Raw genomic sequence first — 22,657 nt, forward strand, 5'->3', positions numbered from 1 at the left:
AGAGGCAGGCAGACCTCCTTGAGTTGTGGTGGGCTCCACCCAATTCGAGCTTCCTGGCTGCTTTGTTTACCTAAGCAAGCCTGGGCAATGGCGGGCACCCCTCTGCCAGCCTCGCTGCGGCCTTGCAGCTTGATCTCAGACTGCTGTGCTAGCAATCAGCAAGACTCCGTGGCCGTAGGACCCTCCGAGCCAGGTGCGGGACACAATCTCCTAGTGTGCCGTTTTCCAGGCCCGTTGGAAAAGCACAGTATTAGGGTGGGACTGACCCAATTTTCCAGGTGCCGTCTGTTACCCCTTTCTTTGACTAGGAAAGAGAACTCCCTGACCCCTTGTGATTCCCGAGTGAGGCAATGCCTCGCCCTGCTTCGGCTCACGCACACTGCGCTTCACCGACTGTCCTGCACCCACTGTTGGGCACTCCCTAGTGAGATGAAATCGGTACCTCAAACAAATGCAGAAATCACCCGTCTTCTGTGTCGCTCAGGCTGGGAACTGTAGACCAGAGCTGTTCCTATTCGGCCATCTTGGCTCCACCCCCCTGGATATTTCTTAATGGAACCATATAATATGTGGTTTTCCATGACTGACTGTATTCACTTATAATATTTTCGGAGTTCATCCATGTTGTAGAATGGATCAGTACTTTATTCCTTTTTATGGCTGGATAATACTGTGTTGTGTGGATATACTACATTTTGTTTGTTCATCAGTTGATGGACATTTAGATACTATGAATAATGCTGCTGTGAACGTTTGTGTACAAGTTTTGGTGTGAGCATATTCCTGGCTGTATACTTAAGAGTAGAATTTCTGGGTCATATGGTTCCTCTATGTTTAATCTTTTGAGAAACTGCCAGACTCTTTTCCAAAGCAGCTGCACCATCTTACATTCCCACTAGCAGCATATGAGAGTTCCTTTTTCTTTACATCCCTCAAACACTTGCTGTTATCTTTTTCATTATAGCCATCCTAGTTAGTGTGAAGTGGTATCTCCTCGTGAGTTTGATTTGCATTTCCTTGGTGGCGTATGGTGTTAAGCATCCTTTCCTGTGCTTATTGGACATTTGTCGTCTTTGGAGAAATGTCTATTCGGATCCCTTGCTCTTTTTTTTTTTTTTTTTTTTTTTTTTTGAGACTGAGTCTCACTTCTGTCACCCAGGCTGGAGTGCAGTGGTGTGATCTCTGTTCATCACAACCTTTGTCTCCTGGGTTGAAGCAATTCTTCTGCCTCAGCCTCCCAAGTAGCTGGAATTACAGGCATGCACCACCATGCCCAGCCAATTTTTTTGTATTTTTAGTAGAGATGCGGTTTCACCATGTTGGCCAGGCTGGTCTTGAACTTGTGACCTCAAATGATCTGCCCACCTCAGCCTCCCAAAGTGATGGATTTACAAGCATGAGCTCCCACACCTGGCCACAGTTGTTCATTTTTACTTGGGTTATTTGTCTTTTTAATGTTGCCTGGTAAGAATTCTTTATATATTTTGGATACTAACCCTTTTCAGATACATGATTAGCAAATATTTTGTCCCACTCAGTGGGTTGTCTTCACTTTCTTAATGGTGTCATTTGCAGCACCAGAGTTTTAAATTTTGATGACATCAACTTTGCCTACCTTTTGTTGTTTGTGCTTTTGGTGTCCTTTCTAAGAAACTGTCACCTAATCCACAGTCACAAAGATTTATGTCTATGTTTTCCTGTGAGATTTTAAAGTTTTAGCTCTTATAATTAGGTCTTTCATCCATTTTGAGTTAATTTTTGTATATGATATGAGAGAGGTCCAATTTTATTCTTTTACATGTGAATATCTAGCTGTCCCCACACCATTTATTAAGACTGGATGACTTAAGGCCCCCTTTGAGGCTTTGTAGTACTTTGGTTTCTGTTATTGTCTAAACAGGTGGACAGTCAGGATTTCATGTTATGGCCATCCGTTTCTCAAGAATATATTGTGTCTAAAAACAAGGATTGCCATTAGTTTATCTGTTTCCAGGCTTCTCAGTTGCCTTCAGTTTCATCCTCCTCTGACTTTTATGATACTGGTTTGTTTCTAGTCATCTTTGGCTAGTGCATTTTTCTTTTCTTTCTCTTTTTTCCACATAAATACAGTATTCTTCCAGCCTTTGGTATTGGGAACCATTCACTCAATTTTAATTAGCTTTGTCATTTAGGTAGCTTAGAGTTTCCTCTTAAGCCTAACTGCAGTCTAATAAAAAAAATTTCTGTATTCCATCAACAACTGGAATATAATGTGTGAAAAATGTATATTCAGTTGTTCCCTAACAGTAAGCCTTCTAAGTTTCTTCATTATCTTCTCTATCTTAAACTGTTGATCTTGGAGTTTTCTGACTCCTCCTCCATGAGCTCTATTTTTGTTCAGTGTTAAATGGCACTGATTGCATAGGTAATAGACCTTGGACATGTTAACTTAAAAAATACGATTTATAAATTTAGAAGAGAAGAGGAGACTCTATTTCTTATAAAGGGTTACAACCTTCAGGTTGGCCATTCTGACAGGCTGGGAAGTGTAGCCTCCAGCCAGAAGCAGAAACACACACTTGGAGGGATGGGCAAAGGGAACAGGAATTCATGCTGAGCAGAGTGGCCATATATACATATTCAATAAGCTATAGGGGGAGTCATGAATATTTATGAAAAGAGAAGCATGTCCTTCATGAGTCTCATACACACAAAATGGCAGTAATAGCGTGGTCAGAGAGTGGAGTTTTCAGCCCTCTGACATCAAAAGGTGAAGCAGAAGACATGAAAACCCTTACTGTGCATTCTCTGTAGACTAGCCAGAACCATTCTGTGGTTGGTAGTCTCTTATCAGGCAAAAAAGGAGGGACAGTATCAGGTGGCTGGTTGATAGCAGTGGTGGATTTTTTTTGAAATGGCTGGTTTCTGTTTGGTAGTTAGGGAAGAAAGGCTAATAGTGGTTTGCGAGGGAAGGATTATAATGGGGTGGGTTTGAACCCCCATCCCATCATAGCCAAGAATTTAGTTTTCAAGGTTACTTTGGTGTCCCCTTGGCCAAGAGATGACCCATCAGTCTGTTGGTGGGCTTAGAATTTTATTTTTAGTTTATAGATCTATCCTTTCCTTTTTATAGCTCTAGCCACCACCTCAGAGATTTGCATCTCAGTGCTAAATTACTATAATAGCCTTTTTGATGTTTTCCCAGACCCTAGTTTCTGTCTATATTAGACCCTATATTCACCTGCTAGATTAATCTCCATCAAGTACCCTTCTCGTCAAGGTCCACTGTATCAAATTTATATATCACACAAATTAGCATTTTAACTCCTCCCCATCTTTACTTCTTATCTCTTGTTACTTCCCTAAATGGAGCTGAACTAATTTGATAGTAAGTCCTACTTAATGGTTTCTTTGTTCTCAGTCTCATGTACACACTCTTCTTTCTTCCTGGTGTGCTTTTGCTTCTCTCCTATTCCTTCCTTCCCTTCAGTAATTGACTCCATTTGGCTCCTCTTTTTTTTAATTATTTTTTATTATTTATTTATTTATTTTTTAAGACAAGATTCTTGCACTGTCACCCAGGCTGGAGTGCAGTGGCGTGATCTCGGCACACTGCAAGCTCCGCCTCCCGGGTTCATGCCATTCTCCTGCCTCAGCCTCCCAAGTAGCTGGGACTACAGGTGCCCGCCACCACACCTGGCTAATTTTTTTTTTTTTTTTTTTTTGTATTTTTAGTAGAGACAGGGTGTCACCATGTTAGCCAGGATGGTCTTGATCTCCTGACCTCGTGATCCGCCCACCTCAGCCTCCCAAAGTGCTGGGATTACAGGTGTGAGCCACTGCGCCTAGCCAACTCCTCTTTTTTTAAAAGAAAGATTTTGCATCTTTTCGATACTTGAATATTTAGTTTATCTAGTAAAAAGGTCCTTGACACCCTGCTGCTGCTGCTGCTGCTGCTGTTACTTATGTCTTTGTTTAAGATATTCTGGTTTTGAAGGCATTGTTCCATGTGGGAACTATTGTTTCTATTACCTTTATCGCTCTCTTCTTTTCTTGCATATGGCAGAATCTTGAACATAATAGGTATCCTAAAATTTTCCTGGCTGACAGATCTATAAAAGTTTTGGGGGAGATGTGTAATGTCATTCTTAAATTTTAGAGATGCGAAATAATGCTTTTTTATAATTACCTGTTTTTAATTTTTAATTTTTTTGTTTTATGCCAGATTTGAAGATAGTGTTCTCAACACAGTAAGGTGAAGTTCCACAACATAATACTACAAATATTAGATCTAGTTTATTGAACATTAGCCACCTGATACATCAGATTCTCTCAAGGGAAAAGTTAGCTTCCTGAATGCTGGCTAGGCATGCTTTGAAGGTGCATAATAGCCAAAGCCAGTACTCATCATTTAATATACTAAGATCCTTGAAAATTTAAAAGGGCATAGTCACCAGCATCCAGAATAAAGGGTGGTGACATGGTCATCTCCTTCTTTTACTGTCTAAAGCTGTGCTTCTGTTGCTGACCCACTCTTAAAAAGAAGCATTTCTTCTCAAAATTTTCCGTGTCATTTAAAGTCAATATTGAGAGGAAAAGGAGTATCACTGGAGTGGAGCTTGGCTGAGAAAGGATACAAGGCAGAAGGCAACTTCAAGCCTACCTGCCCACCTACCTTCTTTCTTACCTCAGGAGCAGAGTTGACTTGGAGAACTAAATTCTGATTTTTTGAGTCTTACCCAAATTTGGCTCATGCCTGTAATCCCAGCACTTTGGGAGACCGAGGGGGGCGGATCATGAGGTCAGGAGATCAAGACCATCCTGGCCAACATGGTGAAACCCCGTTTCTACTAAAAACACAAAAATTAGTTGGGCGTGGTGGCGCATGCCTGTAATCCCAGCTACTCGGGAGGCTGAGGCAGGAGAATCACTTGAACCAGGGAGTCGCAGGTTGCGATGAGCCGAGGTCACGCCACTGCACTCCAGCCTGGTGACAGAGCGAGACTCCCTCTCAAAAAAAAAAAAAAAAAAAATCTTACCCAAATTCCTACCTAACAGGCCTGGGGAGGCACACCCTACAAACTGTGAAGTCTCATCAGAGGGGTTTTATTTCATCCCATATAATCTAGCCTGCTTTCCTACCTGATTCTAGCATAACTTCACATAACAAATAAGAAAAGAAATAAAAATATTTTAACCCCAAATATATTTCTTTGTCATATCTTGAAATTGCCCTGCAAGTTTGTCTCTTGTGGGAAAGGTCAACATTCTATAGAGAATCTCCTTTCCGCCCGCTTTTCTTTTTCTTTCTTTCTTTACAGACCCAGGAGACAATCAACTAAGGCACCCTTTTAAGTCTGATAAGTGTAAACACCAAAATTTGAGACAGATCTCAGTTAATTTAGAACGTTTATTTTGCCAAGGTTCAGGACGTGTGCCCATGACATGGCCTCAAGAAGTCCTGATGACATGTGCCCAAGGTGGTCAGGGCACAGCTTAGTTTTGTACATTTTAGGGAGACATGAGACATCAATCAATATGTGTAAGAAGTACATTGGTTTGGTCTGGAAAGGCAGGATAACTTAAAGCAAAGGCAGGAAGACTCAAGGTGGTGAAGGGGCTTCCAGGTCACAGATAGGTGAGAGAGGAATGGTTGCATTCTTTTGAATTTCTGATTACTCTTTCCAAAGGAGGCAGTCAGATATGCATCTTTCTCAGTGAGCAGGAAGATGACTTTGAATAGAAATGGGAGGCAGATTTGCCAGGACCAATTCCCCACCTTGAAGGGGCCCATGACATTTTCCTTTCACGTAAGAAACATTTTACAACCTACTCCCTCAGAAGTCTGCTATCTGAGAGCTTCCTTTACACAGTAAAATTGGAAAACCTCCTCGCCACAACCCTTTATCTTAACCTAAACATTTCCTTTCTATTGATCCCAGGTCTTTAGATAAACTCAACCAATTGTCAACCAGAAAATTTTAAAATCTACCTGTAGGCTAGAAGCACCCCGCCCCCCACCACCCTGCCCCACCCTTCAAATTATCCTGCCTTTCTGGACCAAACCAATTTATTTGATTGAAGTCTCATGTCTCTCTAAAATGTGTAAAACCAAGCTGCACCCTAACCGCCTTGGGTACATGTTCTCAGAACCTCCTGAGGGCTGTGTCATGGGCCATGGTCACTTATATTTGGCTCAGAATAAATCTCTTGAAATGTTTTAGTTTGACTCTTCATCGGCAACTTAAAGGCAGTTCTCAGTTCATAGCATTTTATTAACTTTGTTAGTGCAAGTTTACTTTCTTGTTTTATTCTTTTAGTTCTTTATCCTCAATCCACATTCCAGGTCCCTTTCCTGTTCATATGCACCTACTCTGATGGATATAAAGACATAAACATAAATACACATATTTGCTTGAAAGATATATAATATCGTTATGTGTGTGTTTTCAACCTACATAATGGTATTTGCTTATTCTTAACTTAATGCTATGTTTTTAAAGATGTATTCATGTTGCTGTAGGTATGTCTAAAGTGTGGTTTCCAAAGCTATGTAGAATTCTGTATTTGTATTCACTCCATTTTGATTTTCCATTCTTCCAGTTAAGGAAATCACAGTTAACTTCATACTCCCTACTACACTGTTGTCACAGCAAACATTCTCACATAGGTCTATAAAGTCTGTAATTCACATTTATATAACCTTATTTGAGATTTTCTGTGGGATTTATTCACCAGAGTGGGATCATTGGATCATAGGGTGTGTACATACGTAATATCACGAAGTACAGCCAGATCACTAGGCAGAATATCTGTATCACTTACCCACAGTGCATGAGGATTCATGCCTCTCCACATCTTTGTCAATTTTGTTCAAGTCAAATCCAACAATTTTTTTATTTCTATTTTTAGAGTGTTATTTATTTAGAGTGTTATTTATACTGTCTAGTATTTCCTGTTCTGTAATGTTATCTCCTGGTGGTTTTTCATACAAGCCTGTTTATTTGGCCATTTGAAGATTCCTTTCTGGTAATTGGTGTTAACGTTTGACTGCTCTTGATGGAGGAAAAAAAAATGCAAGAAAATTGATGTAATACCTCCCCCTGCCTCTGCCCCTCCCCCCAAGCCCTGCTCTTCCACTCACAAGATTGAGCCCCTTTTTCACCCTGTTTGTGCTATATCAATCCTGTCTGCTCAGCTATAGCTGATTGGAAAGAGATGTATACCTACCCAAGCTGAGTACTTAAAGTCTTCCTCCAAGGAATTTGAAATTAGGATGTCTCAGCTAGCCTGTTGAAGAACATGCAAACTGAGGGGTGTGGGTGACCATCTTCCCCTGTGTGCACAAAGGAGCTAGAGAAATGGTCTGCAGAGAAAGAATAAAGAAGATGTGCACAGAAAAACAAAGAAAAAACCTTATGGCCCCATAGAGAGGGAGAGAGATTGAGCTAGAATGTGAAAGTACCTGTCCTGGATCCTGATGGCTTTCCAGTTTCTAGTTCTCTTTTCTCCTGAGACCACATTGTATTTTCTTATCTGTATTAGTTAGGGGTGGCTAACTGCTGTAACAAATAGATTCCACAGTGTATAATGACCCTAACATAATAGAAGTTGATTTCTCACTCTTACAGACAGGTCCAGATGACTCTAAGTGAGTGAGGTGGCAGCAGTGGAGGGCTCTGCACTACATAGTTATTTAGGAGTCAGGTTGATGGAGGCTTTGCTGTTGTCTACCCATGGCTTCCAAGGTCCCCCTGGGTGTCAGCATCCATGTTGCAGAAGAGAAATGATCATGGGGTTGAATAACAAGGGAGGTTTTATAGACCAGGCCTTCAGCTAGCACAGTTACTCACATTCCTTGGCTGGAAGTCAGTTATATGGCCACATTTAATTGTATGGGAGTCTGAAAAATGTGGTCCAGCTAAGGACCCAGAAGGAAGAGAAAATGGGTTCGGTGAACAGCTAGAGATGATCACATCATATTTAGGATCTGTGTGATACCTCTATATCCTTTTAATTAAGTTCCCATTTTTTTCTTAAACTTGTTTGAGTTGGCCTCTGTTATTTATACCTTAATGATTTGGTGTTTTCATGATAGCCATCTTTAAAATAGTAGAAGAGATAAAAACTGATTATTATTTTCTCAGGAAAATTGGGCCGATTTCCACCTATGATACATCATCACCAGGTACCCTCAGATGGCCAGACTCCTGGGGCTCGTTTCCAGAGGTCTCACCTTGCAGAGGCATTTGCAAAGGCCAAAGGATCAGGTGGAGGTGCTGGAGGAGGAGGTAGTGGAAGAGGTCTGATGGGGCAGATTATTCCAATCTACGGTTTTGGGATTTTTTTATATATACTGTACATTCTATTTAAGGTAAGTAGAATCATCCTAATCATATTACATCAATGAAAATCTAATATGGCAATAAAAATCATTGTCTACATTAAAACTTTTTATAGTTCATAAAATTATTTCAAATCCATCATCTCTTTAAATCCTGTCATCTCTTCATGAGTTACTTAGGATAGCCATTATTTCAGTTTCACATAAGAAATGTTTACTCAGTGTTTAAGTGTTTTGCCCCAAAATTCACAACTAACAAGGCAGAACTAGGACTTGAACCTGGATCTTTTGGTTCTTAATCCAGTGAGTGATACAATTCAAAGCACTCTCCCACCAAAAAAAAAAAATTTAACATCTTTACAGGCTGAAAAGGAATAAAGATTTTCTAAGAAGAACTTTTATTATTGGGATTGGCATAGTGATTTCCAAATAGAATAAAGATTTTCTAAGAAGAACTTTTATTATTGGGATTGGCATAGTGATTTCCAAATAGCCATTGTAAGGCCAAATAATGACACCACTTTATGCTCTTTTTTTCTCCACAGGAATATGTGATGCTGTTTTTAATATTATCTCCAATAATTCTCCTGAGACAGAACTGTCCATCCTGAAATTAAGCCTGATATTTCCTAGCTCTGGGGAGACATGGGTGTGGGTTCTTTAAAGCAGGCCTTCAGTTAAGTTCCACCTTCAGGCAGGCCTTTGCAGGCCCCGGGCCCCTGTACTGTGAAGTAGAGGCAGAAGCTTCACTTTGCCCTCCTGTCTAGAGTAAGCTTAAATAAGATGAGTTCTTTCTTGCCCAGGAATTCTGCAGGCAGTCTGAGTTGAGTCTAAGAATGCCCATAGGGTGCCACACATCCCTTTTAGATGAGCATGAGCAAGGAAGATGACCTATAGGGAGATTTTTTTTTTCCCTTGTGTTAGAAATGCTTGTTCCCTGGTGCTGTAAAGAAATAGCACTTGGATGTAAATTTAATTTCCTCAGCAAGGCCATTTTTACTTTCTGCAGAAAGGGTACGCTCGCCAGCAGTTTTGCCACGAGAGTACACTGAACAAAGGAGACAGGGTCATTTATAACCTGACGCATCCACCTTACTGCTGTGTCTGGTTTCCATTGGCTGGAACGGGATCTCACATTTTGTATTTGTGCTGATTGGCTAGCGACTTAGAACTTTTTAAAAGAGGCAAAGGCAGAGGAGAACAAAGGAAGGAGGAAGTAACTTGTGGAATGCTGAGAAAGGTAAAAACACCTTCATATAAGGAAGAGGAACAGGCTATGACCTAATGCTTGCTTGGACCAGTATAAGCATGCCAGGGCAAATATTTAGGCTAAACTGTGAGAGCTGAGAACATAAAGTACCTTGATTTCTTTATTATGGCTAGCAGATATCTGAGCATGTTAGCACAGGTTCTTGAATAAATTTTGCTTCTAAGAGAAGTTACTATTCCTAATTAGATGAGGAGTAAAGTCTCTTTGAAGAGGAACCTCTGCTTTACTTTTTACACTTGTGCTTTGATAATTTTTTACTTGGAAACCTTCTCACCTTTTGGCGTTTTTTTTTTTTTTTTGAGCTATTTCTCTAGTGTTGCTATTTGATTTAATTTCTGACCTTCATGTTTGTTTCCCAACCTTTTTTTTTGTTTAATATGAGGGGTTCCGTGACTGAGGTTCTGAGCTGCAGTTGATGTGCTATATACCTCCTTCAATTCTCAGCTCTCAAAGGGGAAAACAACTGCAGAGGTTGGGAAATGCTATACTGCCACGCCTGGGAACACCCACAGGAAAATTAGTAAGTGCTCCTTCTCAGTATATTCACAGGTCTTATTGAGTCAAACAGTTTTATAGCCACAGGGACAGTCTGTGGGTATGTCTTAAAAGCATTTCTCAAAAGTTGCTCCAAATCTGATGCCATTTTTGCCTTAGTTCTGGGAATTCTCAAAGTTTTTATATTGATGTTGGGGTTTTAAGGGAGGGATAGCTACAAAAAGTACAAAACCACCAGTTCACTTTTTTATATATTAACAAATTAATATTTCACGTTTGGAATGACTTCTCATTTTCAGACTTCAAAATATTGGTAGCAGAGAGCAAAATGGAGGCAGAGAAATCATATCATTGCCCAAATCAGTTTTTAGATCTGGGGAAAGAGTTTATCACTTCTGACTCTTTAAACATGGCCATCAGATACTTATTACACAACTAGAATATTCTGTGTTCTCTAGGGAAACTAAATTTATACAACATGGCTCTTTCCTCAAGAATTTATAGACTAGAATGTATGTCAGGGAAAATAACCTATGAAAAATTTACCACCCACAAAGAAGAGACTTGGCAAAAGCATTGCAGGAAATCGTGTTTATCTGGGCTGTAACTGCTTTTTGGATTTACTTCTGGATTTTCCATGGAACTAAATATCCCAGTCACACTTTGCATCCTTTTTGGAAATCTTAAATATTCACAGAGTCCTTTAATAAAACTGCTGTGTTCTTCAATGAGATAGTAATGGGAAGTTCAACAGTACAATAGCTTTTTAAAAATTTGTGGTCTCTTTAACAGGTTTAGGGAGTTGTCTGTGATGGTTCTTAGATTGTTGCTTATTTTTCAGCCAGTTTTGAGCTTGCTCAACTGCAAGAAAAACTGAAGGAGACAGAAGCAGCCATGGAAAAATTAATCAACAGAGTGGGACCGAATGGTGAGAGGTAGGTTTTCATGTAACAGGACTCAGACTATTTCTCATTTAGAAAATAAATTCAGGCTGGGTGCAGTGGCTGAGGCCTGTAATCCCAGCACTTTTGGAGGCCAAGGTGGGTGGATCATCTGAGGTCAGGAGTTTGAGACCATCCTGACCAACATGTTGAAACCCTGTCTCTACTAAAAATACAAAATTAGCCAGGTGTGGTGGTGCACACCTGCAATCCCAGTTACTCGGGAGGCTGAGGCAGGAAAATTGCTTGAACCTGGCAGGCAGAGGTTGCAGTGAGCCGAGATCATGCCCTTGTACTCCAGCCTGGGCAACAAGAGCTAAATTCTGTCTCAAAAAAAGAAAAGGAAAGAAAATTCAAAATTATGCTTTTGTTTTTGATAAATAGACCACTTATTTTCATTTTATGTACTGTCAGTTTTTAAATTGTAAATATGTCACTTATGTATTCTTTATCATTTAACATTTTTCATTCACATACTGTCAAGCAACCTCAGTTTTCAAAAGCTTAATGTGCAAATTATTGTGAAAGTGAATAAATTTGTGAGTAACTCCTACAGGGTGAAATAACTAGAATTTAAGAAAGAAAATTTCCTAGCTGTCTAAAATAGGTATAATTTTAAGTAAAACCAGGTTATTGAACATGACGCTTTCTACTTGAGACAAAATGAGAGAAGAGAGCAAGTGTGATCAGATTAGGCATTCATGTTTGTGTTGACTGTGCCAGCACAGAATTACATGTAAATTAGATGTTAAGAGCCAAACTGGCCATTTAGAATGTCCCAAAGGGAAGACACTCCTCTTGCTACCAGGCTGGCTGAGGATCTGAAAAGGTGGCTTCAGGAGGTTGATAGAAGTGGACAACAACCAAGAAAACGTGGATATAGAAAGGCCAGGAAGGAAAAACCAGAATGTAAGATGGAGGACAAAGAAGGGTTCAGTTTCAGCTAGGTCTTCTGGCAAGGATGGAGGAAGAATGTTAGGGCAAGTGGCAGAATCCCATGTAGAAGGAAGTGTTGAAATGTCCCTCCTGCATCTTTGTGGGCACACTGTAGTTTTTGCCCCAGGAAATCGTTGCTCTACCTTAGCCTCTATTTGCCATCCTTTGTAGTTAGTACTAGTACCCTGTGCCCTTTCTCTGTTCACTGGCTTCAGCCTTGCCTATCTTTGGCTGGATATGAGAAAGTGGGTATCCTCAGATTGCAGCCTCCTGACCTGGAATTTCCCTGCAACATCTGCAGTGCTGTTGAAATGACATTTGTGAGGATGAAGCTTGCCTGTGTGGGCCTAGAAGCCTTGACCTTCTTTTTGTCTGGAAAGCAGAGTTACTATCTGGAATGTTCCCCAAAGCTGTATGGATACATTAATATATCTGTGTGAGTGTATAATAATTGATATTTATTGAACACTTACTAAGGGCCGCACTCTGAACTAAATGCTTTATATGCATTATCTAACATATGACTATTTGTATGAGTGTGACTAAACCAATTTGTGCAATTATACTTTTCTGGCCTTTTCTGCCCTAACCCTGTAGCTGCCACCTACCGTCTGGGTGGAGAACTACCCAGACTATTATAGACAGTTATGTCTGAAAAAATATCTTTACACTCGCCTGGGCCATTGGAAACCCCAGGCCACACCTACGGGTCATGAAAACCAGGAATCCAACTTACAAGGGATGTGAAGGACCTCTTCAAGGAGAACTACAAACCACTGCTCAACGAAATAAAAGAGGATACAAACAAATGGAAGAACATTCCATGCTCATGGATAGGAAGAATCAATATTGTGAAAATGGCCATACTGCCCAAGGTAATTTATAGATTCAATGCCATCCCCATCAAGCTACCAATGACTTTCTTCACAGAATTGGAAAAAACTACTTTAAAGTTCATATGGAACCAAAAAAGAGCCCACATTGCCAAGTCAATCCTAAGCCAAAAGAACAAAGCTGGAGGCATCATGCTACCTGACTTCAAACTATACTACAAGGCTACAGTAACCAAAACAGCATGGTACTGGTACCAAAACAGAGAACAGACCAATGGAACAGGACAGAGCCCTCAGCAGTAATACCACACATCTACAACTATCTGATCTTTGACAAATCTGACAAAAACAAGAAATGGGGAAAGGATTCCCTATTTAACAACTGGTGCTGGGGAAACTGGCTAACCATATGTAGAAAGCTGAAAATGGATCCCTTCCTTACACCTTATACAAAAATTAATTCAAGATGGATTAAAGACTTAAATGTTAGACCTAAAACCATAAAAATCCTAGAAGAAAACCTAGGCAATACCATTCAGGACATAGGCATGGGCAAGGACCTCATGTCTAAAACACCAAAAGCAATGGCAACAAAACCAGAATTGATAAATGGGATCTAATTAAACTAAAAAGCTTCTGCACAGCAAAAGAAACTACCATCAGAGTGAACAGGCAACCTACAGAATGGGAAAAAATTTTTGCAATCTCCTCATCTGACAAGGGGCTTATATCCAGAATCTACAATGAACTCAAACAAATTTACAAGAAAAAAACAACCCCATCAACAAGTGGGCGAAGGATATAAACAGACACTTCTCAAAAGAAGACATTTATGCAGCCAACAGACACATGAGAAAATGCTCTTCATCACTGGCCATCAGAGAAATGCAAATCAAAACCACAACGAGATACCATCTCACACCAGTTAGAATGGCCATCATTAAAAAGTCAGGAAACAACAGATGCTGGAGAGGATGTGGAGAAATAGGAACACTTTTACACTGTTGGTGGGACTGTAAACTAGTTCAACCATTGTGGAAGTCAGTGTGACGATTCCTCAGGGATCTAGAACTAGAAATACCATTTGACCCAGCCATCCCATTACTGGGTATATACCCAAAGGATTATAAATCATGCTGCTATAAAGACACATGCACACATATGTTTATTGCGGCACTATTCACAATAGCAAAGACTTGGAACTAACCCAAATGTCCATCAATGAGAGACTGGATTAAGAAAATGTGGCACATATACACCATGGAATACTATGCAGCTATAAAAAATGATGAGCTCATGTCCTTTGTAGGGACATGGATGAAGCTGGAAACCATCATTCTCAGCAAACTATTGCAAGGACAAAATACCAAACACTGCATGTTCTCATTCATAGGTGGGAATTGAACAGTGAGAACACTTGGACACAGGAAGGGGGACATCACACTCCGGGGACTGTTGTGGGCTGAGGGGAGCGTGGAGGGATAGCATTAGGAGATATACCTAATGTAAATGACGAGTTAATGGGTGCAGCACACCAACATGGCATATGTATACATATGTAACAAACCTGCACATTGTGCACATGTACCCTAGAACTTAAAGTATAATAAAAAAATACATAAAAAAAAAGAAAACCATAGATGAAACCTCTGTGGGCAGGGCCTCTCACTTGGGAGACCCAATTCCTGGAGCTTGGGGTAAGAGACCATATGAAAATATTTTCTCATTATTATTTACTGTTGAGTAGCAGACTCCCTTAACTCAAATTACTCCACCATTCAGTCCATACACTATCTATAGCCCAAGCCAGGGATGCAATACTATAACTCTACCTACTGTCTGTCCTCTTCATGCCAGGTTTATGTCTCCTTTTTTTTATGTGCAAAGGCAGAGAAGCTGTCCCTATACTACATCTGGAGTTGTACTGTCTCATTTCAGGGGCCACAGGTCCTAGCCCAGAATGTTTACTTTTTATACGATGCTGAGGTGTGGACTCCTTGGGAACATAATGATTGAAGCCTGCAGCATAGCAAAGGTTGTGTAAAACTTTTTCCACCCTACCTCTTAGGAACTGGAGAGCAGCTGTCTTCCCACTGAAGTTTACCAAATCTTTCATTTTTTAGTTCTCAGATGTGATTTTTCTCTCTGACACTCCTTAATCCAACACCTTTTATCCTTACAGGTAGGCCCCATGGGACTTATGCCCTAAAAACTCTAAGGACTAGGCAGCCCATATGTTCGTATGTTTTCTGTTGGTATAACTGAATACCACAGACTGGATAATTTATAAAGAACAGAGGTTTATTTAGCTCATGGTTCTGGAGGCTGTGAAGTCCAAGGTTAACAGGCAGGTATCTGGTGAGGGTCTTCTTGCTGCAGCATCATATGGTGGAAAGGCGGAAGGGCAAGCAAGCACATACAAAAGAGGGAGGCACCAGAGGCCAGCCCCACTTTATAACAGCCCATCTTGGGATAACTAACCCACTGAGATAATGGCATTAATCTGTTCATGAGGGCTCTGCTTTCATGTCCTAATCACTTCATAAAGGTGCCACCACTTAATACTGTTGCAATGTCAATTAAGTTTCAACATGAGTATAGGAGGAGACAAATATTCAAACCATAGCACCATGTTTCTACATGTTTTCCCTTTTATACTTACAGTTTGTGTCCTTTAACCTCAGTTTCTATGGCATTTGTTCTTTTACAAGTCTGTGTTCCTATGACTATTAGAAAAGGCCAAAATATTCCAGTATTCTGTCAGATCAAAATTGTATCACATCCCTGGGTTTCTGGGGGTAAAGCAGAAGATACATTCATTTATAGCCTCTTAAGTCCTTTTATATAATATTCCATAACTGCAGGATGTTGGCTTAAAATTAGAAAACTCTGCAGTTTCTGAAACTTTACCTTAATGCTTAAGAACAGAAATATGGGGAAAGTTTTTGATATTATCTAATAAAATTTTTCAGAAAGCTTTTACTTGTGAGGGATGTAGGTCTGTACACATATTTAAATAATGAAACCTAGAATGTCAGTCTTGTGCTATGTTCTGTCTGATATTAAGCATAGTGTTTAGCTCAAGGGCACAAAGACTAAAGAAAGGATCTGGGAATCAGAAGTGAGGTGTCCTGATTTCTGTTCTTAGGATTTCGGTCCTCTCTTCCCCTACAACACACACTTATTTTGACTCTGAAGGCTTTTGAGGAGGAATGTCACGATTTGCTGTGCTTTAGAAAAGTAACTCATAGTAATACGTAGGGTGACTACATGCTAGAAGGTTATTGAAACGGTTTGAGAAAATGGTAATAAATAGGCCAGTGAAAGTGGAAAAGTGGGGATAAATTAAGGGGACCTAATGGAAGAAAAAAATCACAGGCTGTATTTCTGGAATAGCATGCCAAGTTGTAACAATTTACCTGCTAGAAGCATGGTATGGTCAAGCAGTCCATGAAAAAAGCAGGGAGGGTGTAACCTCTGGCAGCAAAGGGCCCTGGCAGGCACGTCGAATATGTATGTGGGACTACAGGTTTTTCCCATGAATTCCTGGAATGTAAACTCTTTGAGGCTAGACTTAGCCTATTTTGTTCACTGTGTTTGTATAGTAGGTACTAAGGAAATACTTATTGAATTAGGATTCCTATTCTTTTTTTTTTTTTTTTTTTTTTTTTTTTTTTTTTTTTTTTTTTTTTTTTTTTTTTTTGAGATGGAGTCTCTCTCTGTCACCCAGGCTGCAGTGCTGTGGTGCAATCTCAGGTCACTGCAACCTCCACCTCCCAGGTTCAAGTGATTCTCCTGCCTCAGCCTCCTGAGTAGCTGGGACTACAGGCATGTGCCACCATGCCTGGCTAATTTTTGTATTTTTAGTAGAGACAAGGTTTCACCATGTTGGCCAGGCTCGACTCGAACTCCTGACCTCAGGTGATCTGCCCACCTTGGCCTCCCAAAGTGCTGGGATTACAGTCGTGAGCCACCGCACCTGGCCCCTATTCACTTTTGATATAAGCATTTGTATGTTTTTGTGGTAGAAGAGGAAATCATGACCATTCCTTTACTTCAGTTCCTGACCTCTATATACAGAGCCCACTGGACATATAGATAGCTACCTTTAGCCTCATCATATGATAAATATCTATTGAATGAATGAATGTCCAAGATGGAATTCATCATCTGTCCCCTAACTGAACCTATTCTACCTTTAATTTCCATCTCAGCAAACGGCTCCACCATCCACTTGGTTGCCCAAAGCAGAAATTAGATGCTATCCTTGATTGACCTTTTATTTTACTTCCCGTATCTCATCAATCACCATGTCTTGTCATTTCTATTTAATTAATAAGTCTGTCTCCCTGCAAAAGACTGTAGGCTCCGTGAGGTCAGGGATTATCCTTCTTAGCTGTAGAGCTTAGTACAGACATATAAAAGGCTCCAAAAAAGTATTAGATGAAGTAGAAGAGTGAGTGAGTGAGTGAATGCCTATTTTTGATGTAGGTCATAACTATCTCATGTGGTTTCTCTGATTTTGCCTCCTTTCAGTTTTCTTTCTGTTTTCCAAATGGATTATCTCTTTTGTTTTAATCCTTCAACAGGTCCCTTTTGATTTTGAAAAAGCGCAGAACCTTTAACGTAGCTTACATGGTCCTGAGTGACCTGGCCTTGTGAACCCCTCTTGCTTTATCTTTCTTCATCACTCTCTCTGTGGTCCAGCCACACTGACCACTTGCTGTTCCTCTAAAATACCTGTACCTTTTTGCCTCTGGACTTGGCATATACTTTTTCGTTTGCCTGGGTCCTCTCTCCCCCCACAACACACACTTATTTTGACTCTGAAGGCTTTTGAGGAGAAATGTCATGATTTGCTGTGCTTTAGAAAAATAACTCTTACAGTAATATATAGAGTGACTACATGCTGGAAGTCTATTGAAAAGGTTTCAGCAAATGGTAATAAATAGGCCAGTGAGAGTGGAAAAGTGGGAGCAAGTTAAGGGGACCTAATGGAAGAAAAAAAATCACAGGCTTTATCAGGGTTCCTTGGTTGCAGGCAGCCGCCTCTGGCTAGCAAAAAATTTGGAGTACGAGGAGGCAGAATTTATTGGAAGAATATGAGGTAGCTCATAATATCAAAGGAACAGCTGAACATCCAGGTTTCAGGAAGGGTGGTAACCAGAGCAGCTTTGGGCATTTAGGGAGCAGGAACAAAGGGACAGTCTCCTCATGGACTGTTGCCTCGATGAATTTAATGTCAAAATTATTCAGTTTGGGCTTCACTGTGTTCAAGGTCCAAAAGTACAGTTGGCCCAACTTGGGTCCTATATCTATCCCTGAATCAATCCCTGCAGCCAAGGGGATGGAATGTGATAATTAGCTGTGGGTCACATGGCCACCCTTGAAGGAGAGGTAGGGGATGGGTGGCTCACATTAATCTTTGCACTATGAATGGAAGAGGAGTTGGTTCCCCAAAAGAAAACTACTAACCAGATAAGAGTAATGGAGAAGAATAAATAAATAAAGATGCATTGGAGATTTACAGCCAAACTGGAAGGAAGATTATGGCATTAACCAAGATAAAATACAAAAGAAGGGAAAGTACATCAGGTTTTAGAGTTGAGATCATAAGTTCAGCACTGAGTATGTCTGAGATGCCATCAGAACATCCGTGTATAATATGAAACAGCGATAGGAAATTTGGTTCTTGAGGTCAGAGCAAAGGGCTCAGGTTTGGAAATCATTGGCTGGGAGTGAGAGATGGAGAAAATCTCCATGGAGAAAGGTGAGATCACCAAATCTTTGAGGCATATCAGACTCTGCTGCAGTATCCTGAAATCTTTTACTGGTCTGAGTTCTGTTCTATCCATGAATGGTGTTATTAATATCTGTTTAATTCTCTGTACTTAACTCTTGCATTTGGAACTTGATGATTCTGCTGGGCTTATAGAATTCAAAATTCTGGTGAGGCTGTTTCCCAACTGTGACCTTTTATTTTTCTATCATCTTAGAATCTTCCATACTCAGCCTCTTCTGGTCTTCCTGTTCATGCAGTTGCTCACGATCCTGAGCCAACTGGGAGCTGGTTTCAAGAGGTGAATTTAAGGTTAACTTTAACATAGTTGCAAGGCCTCCAAGTGGAAATGCCCAGGAAGTAACTGGAGTTGTGAGATAGGAATTTGTGTGAAAAGTCAAGATTAATAGTAGCATTAGGACATCTTTTCTGTAGAGGTGATGGTCTAATCTGTAATACTGGGTCAACTTCCTGAGGGCATGATTATAAGAATGGAGAAACGAGAGTCCTAGGATTGAGCCTTGGGAAAATTGTTTTGGGAGGTGGGTGGAAGAAAGTCAGGATCATAGATAAAAGGAATGTTTAAAGAAGTGGGAGAATACAAATGTCCCAATAGCTAAGGGAGGAGGAGGTTTCAAGCAGAGGATGGTCTATGGTATAGAGAAATCAAGAAGAATGAAATGTGAGAAAAAGACCCTTGGACTTAGTAAAGTGAAAATCACTTAGGAGTAAAAGTTTTTGCAACTTTTTGTAAAATGATAGAATGGAATCCAGAATTCAGGAAGGTAGAAGAAAATAATGGATGGTGAGGAAATGGGGATCAATCAAACTAACACGTAATTATTGAGCTCTTAACAGTGATCATGGCATTGTGTCTATACTGTTGTCAACTTAATTATTACTGCCCTCTAGGAGTATCAAACCAAGTTGAGATGATAAGGAATCCATGAAGATTTTCATTGCAATAAATTCAGAAGATGTCATAAGGTAGACCATGATTAATGCATAATGCATGATATGGACAATAAAAGTATACTTGTTTGGAGTGAAATGAGGATGCTTTGGATTGGAGTTCTCTGGGAAAGCTCTTGTCTGTTCCTGCTTCCTGTAGTCTACCCATCCTCTTTTAGGATAAGGGCTTCTGATTTCCCATGACTTAGGAAACAGAATTAAGACTGTTTCGTTCATTGAAGATCAGAATGCCCTGTGTACAGTCTGGAAAAGTAACATGTGCCGCCTGAAGAGACAAGAGTTTGTGATAGGCAGCTAAGCTCTTCTAGTCTGACCCAGAAGCCTCACACAAAGTGGGTTGTTTTAACAGTAAGAAATAGGGGTTATGTAGGACACATGAGCAGTTGTGGAGAGTCAGGACTCCTGTACTGATGGGAAGAATAGAGCTATCAGAGGCCCTGTAAGTATAGGATTTTAGCTGAATGTGGAACAGACAGGCATCTTTAGTAGTTCATGGCTTTGAAGCTACTTGGTGTGGAAGAAGTGGAGCTCGTGGTGTTTTCGTTTTTCCTTTCACTGAGGTCTCTTGTAATGTTGGCTCTTCATTTTCCTCAGTTACTATCTTCATGTTGAAAGGAGAAATACTCTTTTCACTTTCCTTATTAGTCATTAAGGCTAAAGTTAGGCTGAGCATAGAAATGAGTGCAGGTTCAGAACTGGCTGTTAGAAAAATAGACGACCATCTCCACAGGCTAGTACATAGTACATCATTTTTCCTTTGTAAATGTTGTATTAACTTGTGTCTGGGTTTTAAGAAGAGAATAAGTAGCCTCCATTAAATCCTGCTGCTAGATAAAACTGGTCTCAAAGCAGATAGTTATCAGTCTTCTAAGTAGGACCTTGTTTGCCTGTCAGTGTGATGCAGTGCTTTCCTCTAAAAGAAAATAATCAAACTGTTATCCTTGAGTCTCATGTTATTTTTGCATATATTGCCAGAGCCACACAACTAAGTTGGGATTCAAACCAAGTTTTCCAAAATGTGGAACTTGAGCTCTGTGCTTCAAGAATTGCGCAGCATGCGATCAGAAGCCTGGGTGGTTTTAGTTATAGTGCTTCATTAAGTGGCAGTATGAATATATAAACAATATTTCTCCTCTGTGGACCCCAGTTTCCCCAATTTCTCTAGTCTAGATGATTGAATTTTCAAAATTACCCACCTCTGAAATTTTAGAATATATCCTTATACCTGCACAAGTAAATTAAACCTGGTGATTCTAGTAGCATAAATTTTCCCTGGTTGATGCTAATGGCCCAGAACGTTTTCCTTTGATGACCTTGCTTCAGAGAAAAGTGGCTTGTAGTAAATGGAGTAATGTGAGTAACAGTGAAATTGTTAGGCGATTAGAGAATCAGGGCATCGAGATACACTGAAAAAAGCACTGAACTAAAAGCTGAGACATCTGGGGTCTGATCCTACTATTGACATTAACTAATTTTGGGACCTTGGGCAATCACTTGATCTATTCTGGGCTTTAGTTTTCCCATTTATAAAATCAAAGCATTGAACTAACATCTCTAGTTCCCAGCTATGCAGTTGGAGGATCAATTCCTAGAATAATTATCTGCTGCAATTGCACTTTCCATTCCGTATCCAAACAGACCATAGTGATGTTTACGTCCATTGCCTAGGAGTATTTACCACTAAATGGTTGGATTGTCTGATATTTCTAAGCAGAGCACAGACTGTGACTTCTGACCAAGAGAAACGGTTGCTGCATCAGCTCCGAGAAATCACCAGGGTCATGAAAGAAGGAAAATTCATTGACAGATTTTCTCCAGAGAAAGAAGCTGAGGAGGCCCCTTACATGGAGGACTGGGAAGGTAAACAGTGTCTTCTCATTTTTTTATTAGCTGTCAGCCCAGAAAAGAGCTCTTACAGATTTTTTAAAAATCAGCTTCATTATTGAGGTATAATATATAAACAGTAATATTAACCAGTTTTAAATGTACAGTTGGATGAGTTTTGACAAATATATAGAGTTTGTGTAATCACACCATAATTTTGATAAAGAACATTTCCATTAGCCCAGAAAGCTCCCCCTTCTTTGTAGCTAATGCCCTTCTCCTGCCCCTGGCAACAACTGAAGTGCTTTCTGTGCCTTTAGTTTTGCCTTTTCTATGTAAGTGATCATACTGCATATACTCATTGGCTTCTTTGATTTAGCGTAATACTTTTAACATTCATGTTTGTTATTGAGTGTATCCGTAATTTTTTTCTTGCTGAGTAGTAGTCAGTTATATGCTTATACCATAATTTGTTTGTCCATTCACCAGTTGAGGAGCGTTTGGGTTATTCCTAGCTTTGCACTCTTATGACTCAAGCAGCTATGAACTTTTGCATATGAGTCTTTGTTTGAACATATATTTGTATTTCTTTTGGGTCTATACCTAGGAGTGAGATTTTCGGGTTTAAGGTAATTGTATATTTAACTTTTTTTGTTTTTGTTTTTCAAGACAGTCTCACTTTGTCGCCCAGGCTGGAATGCAGTAGAGCAATCTCAGCTCGCTGCAACCTCTACCTCCTGGGTTCAAGTGATTCTCCTGCCTCAGCCTCCCAAGTAGCTGAGATTACAGGTGCCTGGCACCACACCTGAATAATTTTTGTATTTTTAGTAGAGACGGGGTTTCACCATGTTGGCCAGGCTGGTCTCAAACTCCTGACCTCAAGTGATCTGCCTGCCTCAGGCCCTCAAAGTGCTGGGATTATAGGCGTGGGCCACCATGCCTGGCCACATGTTTAACTTTATTAGAAACTGTCAACCTGCTTTCCTAAGTAGCTCTGCTTTTTCCCTTCCCACCAGCGGTGTATGGCAATTAAAGTTACTCTACATCCTTGGTAACACTTTGTCTTGTCAGTCTTTTTAATTTTATCCATTCTAGTGAGTGTAAAATATCTTGTGACTTTAATTTACCTTTCTCCAATGACTAACGATGATGAACATTTTTTCATGTGCTTATTTGCCATCTGCGTATCTTTGAAGTGTCTGTTCAAGTCGTTTGCCAATTTTTAAATTGGGTTGATTAGGTTCTTGTTGGGTTGCAAGAGTTCTATATATATTCTGAGTACAA

The 22,657-nt window shown here is 40.1% G+C and overlaps 1 protein-coding gene across 12 annotated transcripts in view; it reads left to right on the forward strand.

The window, feature by feature from the left end:
• Positions 1-22,657, forward strand: part of RIC3 (RIC3 acetylcholine receptor chaperone) — a 77,424-nt gene that overhangs the window by 23,645 nt on the left and 31,122 nt on the right. For 3 of the 12 annotated variants that reach the window (XR_010121305.1, XM_055282538.2, XM_063641141.1), the window contains exons 2-5: positions 8,127-8,353; positions 10,038-10,113; positions 10,930-11,023; positions 21,264-21,409. The exons of 1 other annotated variant lie outside the window; for it this stretch is intronic. Coding sequence is in view for 7 of the 11 variants with exons in the window: in XM_055282538.2 (XP_055138513.1) it covers positions 8,127-8,353; positions 10,038-10,113; positions 10,930-11,023; positions 21,264-21,409 (543 nt within the window). In the remaining 4 variants the exon portion in view is untranslated. Of the gene's footprint in view, positions 1-8,126; positions 8,354-10,037; positions 10,114-10,929; positions 11,024-12,562; positions 15,575-18,794; positions 18,879-19,489; positions 19,565-19,767; positions 19,837-21,256; positions 21,410-22,657 lie in introns of those variants that run through there. 8 more of the 12 variants (XR_010121304.1, XM_055282537.2, XR_010121306.1 and 5 more) reach the window with 7 other exon arrangements.

Source organism: Symphalangus syndactylus, chromosome 6 (genome assembly GCF_028878055.3).
Source record: "Symphalangus syndactylus isolate Jambi chromosome 6, NHGRI_mSymSyn1-v2.1_pri, whole genome shotgun sequence".
In the NCBI taxonomy this organism is placed as follows: domain Eukaryota; kingdom Metazoa; phylum Chordata; class Mammalia; order Primates; family Hylobatidae; genus Symphalangus; species Symphalangus syndactylus.